At 39.6% G+C, this 6,394-nt stretch overlaps 1 protein-coding gene across 4 annotated transcripts in view; it reads left to right on the top strand.

The window, feature by feature from the left end:
* The window catches only part of FBXW11 (F-box and WD repeat domain containing 11), a 161,582-nt gene that overhangs the window by 140,017 nt on the left and 15,171 nt on the right, over positions 1 to 6,394 (top strand). For all 4 annotated transcript variants that reach the window (XM_019506543.1, XM_019506542.1, XM_019506545.1 and 1 more), the window contains 3 exons: positions 3,765 to 3,902; positions 4,436 to 4,554; positions 5,560 to 5,809. In XM_019506543.1, coding sequence (XP_019362088.1) covers positions 3,765 to 3,902; positions 4,436 to 4,554; positions 5,560 to 5,809 — 507 coding nt within the window. The remainder of the gene's footprint in view (positions 1 to 3,764; positions 3,903 to 4,435; positions 4,555 to 5,559; positions 5,810 to 6,394) is intronic.

The raw sequence follows: 6,394 nt of genomic DNA, 5'->3' as shown, positions 1-6,394 counted from the left end.
AAAAAAAAAACCCAAACGAACAAAACCCACCGTGTTTCCTGGATGGAGAATTAACATCTATCCTGTATTTTTGTAAAGATGCTGTGATATGGTTACTAATGTGCACACACACACTGTGTGTGTAGTGAGGGTTTTTTTAGGTTCAAATAATATATTTAGCTTAAAATACATATAGATTGAGATATATGAATTCCTATTATTTGCTGCTTTTTGAAGCATTTAATGGAGTTTACCAAGGTAGCTGTTTCTAACTCTTGTAAAGGTCTTTAATCTGTCCACCTGAGTTCATGCTGCTCCTATGTTTTTCTTTTTTTTAATTTAAATTTGTTCCACCAACGTTTTTCTTTTGGACTTCATAACAGTGGAGGTATACATTTTTGTTCCTTCATTTGTTTTATTGGAAGAGATCATAAATAGCAATTAAAAAAATAGTCATTCTTCCTTCCGCCTCCCAAATTGACTGCAGCAGTTCCATGCAGGTAGTTCTTCCCACCACCCCTTTTTTTGATGTTCTGACTCATTTTTTTAGTTAATGAGCAATCTAAATTATGAGTCACTTCCCTTTTGAGGACTAGAAATTTTCATCAGTTTCCATAGAATGTGAGGTTTTATTTAAAAACTAAACAAAGCTCATGTACTTGTAAAGAGAACTTTATGTATGTGGCCTGATACCATGCTTGTAATGAGTCTCTAGGCATACAAATGTGGCGTCATAGCTGGTACTCCTATCTTTCCAAAGCAGTAGCTTAGTTAAATTAGCAAGTCTGGTTATATTTTACTTCCTGCTCGTCCTCAGAATCCTGTTGATTGTGATACAAAAAGATATCTAAATGCAAGTCTTCTGTCAGTAGAGCAGGACTCAGAGCCACACATGTAAGTGGCATCCAAAAAATTGAGGCCGGGGTAAAATAATGGAAAGACTCCTGACAGTTGAAAGAGGTTCCTAACAACCTCCCAGGCTAAATGTCAAGTTATTAATATGGGAGTGACATCCAACGCCAGTTAGTTCTCTATTGTATGCCCAATGTAAGTAAGTTAGATATCTAACTAAAACATTTGTGCAGTGAATAAGTTGTGTTGTCTGTTGACCAAACCTGCCTCCTATGCATTTAATATACATGAAGTGGTATGGAAGAAGGAGGAAACTTCTCTTTGAGCACCGGAGCCTAATGTTTCAAAAATGAAATCCCTGAAAAAGGCACAGAAATCTCAAGCTGTGCTCTTCATTTTTAGATGCGACAGAACTGCTTACAGCATGTCCATAGCTCTTCCTCATGGATTTTTTAATGAGATGTGGAATTTGAGGAGGGAAATGTTGGCTGCCTTAGCAAGGAAACCTCACTATTATGAAAGGAAAATCCATGCACCTGTTACTAATGTTTAAAAAGTAAACTGAAGGAATTTGAACCTGCTTCCTTGGGCAGGATCTCAAGGGAAGCATAAACTTAATAGTGCCATATGCCCTGTCGTGGTAAGCAAATACCTATCAGTGTTCTGAAGGACACAGATTTCCCTATGTCTGTGAGGATGAACCAAGACCACTATTTTTACCACGACACACACAAAGATTTTAAAAAGTCACTTAAAGCCATGTAACTATTTGGGAGAATCATGGGTGCAGAATTTAACAATAACCTAGTTGATGATTCTATTTCATGTAACCAATGAGTAACAGATGTTTGGACACTAGACCCATCTCAGATCTTTTGATTCTGCATCCTTCCTCTGCTGTCAAATGTTGCTTAGAAAATGAACAAGGCTCCACCATCCCTGCCTGCCCTTGGCCACTGTTTGCCTGTCCTCTTTGGTCCAGTCTGGACTATAGACCTTTTCATGTAGAAATTCTGTTTAGTTGGCAAAACTGAGTACACCTGCACCTGAAGCTCCTTTTTGCAGTGATGGTAATGCCTTTCTGCCAGTAGTCACTGCAGCCAGCAGGGGTGTAGAGTAAGGCTTCTGTTGCTTCCCAGCATCTCAGGGAAGGTGTGTAGACATTCCTACAGCTTCTTTTCTAGCTCAGTGCCTCCCCAGGAGGCACGTCATTCTCTGGCACAGCTGTTTTATGGAGCCACCTGTGTGGATGCCTTCTAGTGCCTGGCAGTTGGTCTCTGCTGCCAGATGTTTGTGCAGGTTAACTAAGGTAAATGTAGCCATAGCCTATGTCAAACACTAAGTTTTTCTGCTCAGTATTGTTTGGGGGGATACAGCGTCAGCCTGTTTTACATAAACCTCTCTGTTCTGGAAACTGAGTTAAGAGTGATTGATTTTGATGCTTTACGGACATTTATTTTGGTCTTGGGGTATGACCAACTGGAGGGACTGGTGTCAATGTGGTGGGTCTGGTTGTGGCAGAGTAGCTCCTATAAAATACCAGTGTTGAAACCTCCCTAGTAAGGCAAGTACAGGATGCCTTAAAACCCTAGCCCCCACTGCCTTGTGAGTACTCCTTGGTTAGAGAATAGCTAAGGGACATCACCCTGACAGAAATGTGCCATTGCTCAGGTGGTAGGCAGTCAGCAGCTGTTCTGAGCTGTTGTTCTGGCAGAAGCTACAACCATTGAGGCACTGAACATCTGGACATGGTCTGGTTTTTTGATTCTATCTCATTGTTCTAAAGGGAGGATGGTAGGTCTTGCTCAGCCTCCACACCTCCACACTCTTGCCTAAGCATACTCGTTGAAGGTCTTGGTTTAATATTTGCAGCACTCCATAGAAGCAGATTCATCAAGCACCTGACTGTACCTCTTTCATGGTCCAGAGGATCAATGGTTGCCTACTGGAGGGCATTCATTTAGGAGCTACAGGTAGCAAAACGGGGAATACATTATGAGTAGGTTTGGTAATTGGAATACAGATATATCTTGGGTTTCCTTGTTGCTGATTTCCTAATGTTTAGTTATAGTATATAAAATGTAGTGGCTCCTCCCTCCCACAAATATTTATTTGCCCTACATTATGGACTGTTCATAAAAAGATCTGCTAGGAGGAGGTTGCAAATGAAAATCTTTATCAATTGCACCTTTCAGTTCTGACAAATTTCATATTAGCAAGAAGCTTTTTATTTGGTTGCCAGTATTGTATTTAATGTGCTCCTATGTAGAGGGTCCTTTAGGTTGCCCACCCACTCAGCTATGTTTAGTCATTTATAATAATGTTATTTTTCTTTACTCACATCTGTTTTCAATCTATTGCCAATTTAAATGCTGCTGTGTATTCTCTGTGTATTGTGGCTACTTTCCCAGTATATTGAAAATTTACGCAGTGTAAGGGGATTTTACAAGTTCTCAAAAAACATGAAATTTTCACACAGTAGCGATACCACATAATGTCGAAATGACATCTACTTGTACAATTAATGTGCACCTGTGTATGACTTACCGTTTCATAATGTCCTAGCATAGGTATAAATAATGTTTTTTTCAATTTCTTTCATTTGAAGCCAACATTTATTTATGGATAAGATTATTAAGTAGCTTCCACTTGTACAATTCTGAACTGTGAATTGAATTATCCCAAGCCCTTTAGTTGGCATAATTGTCTTGACTATTATTTTATTTGGTAATTTGAGTATGATGTACATCATCTCAACAACTTGTGAAATTCCCAGTGCTTGGGTTCCCAGGAGAACCAGTTATTTTAAATTGTGATACAAAATGATTTTATGGGGAAAGACCTAGTTATGACTTCTTATCCCAGAAATCGTGGGTCGTACCAAAGATAAGCAGCTTTATACATCACTTTCAGTAGTTTTCCTCTTTTACTAGACTATAGAATCAAACTGGCGATGTGGACGACACAACTTGCAAAGAATTCAGTGCCGCTCTGAAAATAGCAAAGGTGTCTACTGTTTACAGTATGACGATGAAAAGATTATCAGTGGCCTAAGAGATAACTCCATTAAGGTAATCACTCTTTTTTTTTTCCTTCCCCTTTATTTATAAAGGAGGTGTGCAGTACTTTGGTCTTGGCTTTAGAAGGAAGACTATCAGAGTTGTTTTTGTTTCCTTAGGCATTTCTTTTCTCCATTTTGTGAGACAGTGTTTTGTGTGGTCTTATATGGTCCCACAGGGGAAAAGTAGTAGCACCCTCATTTGTATTTTGCTCCAGGAATTCTGGGAACTTCCAGCTCTGGAATATACACGATGCTCATTGTGGCTTAACTAAAAGTAAAACGCTTGCAAAAATCAGGTTGTGTCTAAGCAGTGGAGAGGAGGAGGACATGTCTTTGTGCTTGAGTATGCCCTTTGGCTTAATGGATTGCTTTAGTATCAGTTTCTGCTCATTCCCAAACCCACCCCTGACAATTGCCAAATTATTTGCAAGCAGCATTGCTTGTTGGTTCTCTTTTGCTGACACTGGCCCTCTGCTCATAATGGGGAAGGTCAGAATTTGGACCCATGTGTCAGATGTTTGTTATGTTACTTTCTTTTAACAGATCTGGGATAAAACAAGCTTGGAATGTTTGAAAATCTTAACGGGACACACTGGCTCAGTTCTCTGCCTACAGTATGATGAAAGAGTCATTGTAACTGGATCTTCAGATTCTACAGTCAGGTGAGCTCTGTTAGTGTCAGTGAATTAAGATCAAGTCTGAGGCTCAGGATTTGTTAACTAATCTGTGAATACTAAAGTATAAGGCCAATTCCTAATGATAAATACAGAGCAGCGACTTCAGACACAAAGTGCTTACGTGATTAAACAGAAAGCTCTATCTGTTAGCTTTTCCTGGTCCCAGTTTTCAGTCCTGTGCTTATAGAGATTAAATTCCAAAAACTTTAAGAAATTTCCCTTATGAGCCAGGGCAGAAGTCAAGGTCTGAATGGAACTGGAAGGAGTTTCTGATGGGCCAACTATTCTGTAATTGCCAATTTAAGATTTCTCGCACATTCCTCTAAAAATCTCATGGTGACTGCCATTGTCGGCAGACTGCTGAGCCACCTGGACCACTTGTAAAAACATAAAAATGGTCTTCGCACATCTGTGTTCTTTCTGTGAATGTAATGCTCATGTAAAGTTGCATTGTTGATAAGTTCTCATAAGCAAAATCCTCCTCCCAGATGCATCACAGCAGCACTGCAATTTTCCTCAGTGTGTTTTGCAGTAGCGTGGAGGGAGAGGTCATTCTCTTCATCCACTTATGGTATGTTTTGGGGAGTGGATGCCTTTCCTCTGAGTATTGAGTGGAGATGACCACGTCTTCATTTGATGTGAGGTAGTGGACAGCCAAAGATGGTATAAGCTTTTGATTATTACAGGCCTGTACTGAATCTTTGAATTGGCAACGGCGAGATAAGAATTTTGTTGCAGAGTCCCTTAATATGCCCCCCTCCCCTCTCCCTCCACTTAATACAAGGGTTTTGTACATAGACCTTTTTTCTTTAAGAAATGCCTCCTATAAGGGAACTACAAGACACAAGTAGCTTTGTGCAGCCAGGAAAATGAAGTGCTTGGAGACCTATTCATCAGAATGGCAGTCCTGTGCGTTTCCTATTTGTAACATACATAATCATTATTCTTTCATTTTTAATTCTTTTTGGGTACTTTTTTTTTTTTTTGCAGAGTGTGGGATGTAAACACAGGTGAAGTTCTAAACACCCTGATTCATCATAATGAGGCAGTGCTTCATCTGCGGTTCAGTAATGGCTTAATGGTGACATGTTCAAAGGACCGGTCCATTGCTGTGTGGGATATGGCATCACCTACAGACATCACTCTGCGTCGTGTGTTGGTTGGCCATCGGGCTGCTGTTAATGTTGTAGACTTTGATGACAAGTATATTGTGTCAGCATCAGGTGACAGGACCATTAAAGTAAGTTGTTAGAGCCCATCTTTGAAGATGTTACACTCAGGAAATGACTAAATAAAATAAAATTGCTAACCTGTGCCCAAAAGTTTAAAATATTCAACTTCAGCATTTCTACACATTGGGTTTGTGATTAAAATCTGGGTCCCACGTGTGTTTGTGAAATAGGTCTGTGGCTATTTCTTTGCTGTTTATTTCGTCACTTCCTTTTATTAGGTGTTAATGTTTCTATGCAAATAACGTGGCTTGTAACATTTTTGTGGCTTCTGTCATGCAGCTATAGAAAGGTTAAAGCCCACTCATGATGTTTAAACTCCAACTAGATCTTGAAATTGGCTTGAAAATTAAACACGGCATCTTTTGTTCCTTTTCTCAAATGACATATTTTTATTTAAGATGGCGGTCTTGTCCTAGACATGACATTTATCAGCAGCTGCTTTACCCACCACACCTGCTTAGCAGCTGAACCAAGCTGTCATGTTTGAAAATTTAAAATACTGTGTTTAAAGACTACATTACATACCAAGAGTTTACTTACCTGAAAATTACTAAATAACATGGGCATTTCTCTCCCTCTCCCCCCCCCCCCCC

This window comes from Gavialis gangeticus, unplaced genomic scaffold (genome assembly GCF_001723915.1).
Source record: "Gavialis gangeticus isolate Ggan-Ray unplaced genomic scaffold, GavGan_comp1, whole genome shotgun sequence".
In the NCBI taxonomy this organism is placed as follows: domain Eukaryota; kingdom Metazoa; phylum Chordata; order Crocodylia; family Gavialidae; genus Gavialis; species Gavialis gangeticus.
The sequence above is the reverse complement of the archived record's forward strand: the minus strand, read 5'-3'. Positions and strand labels throughout refer to the sequence as shown.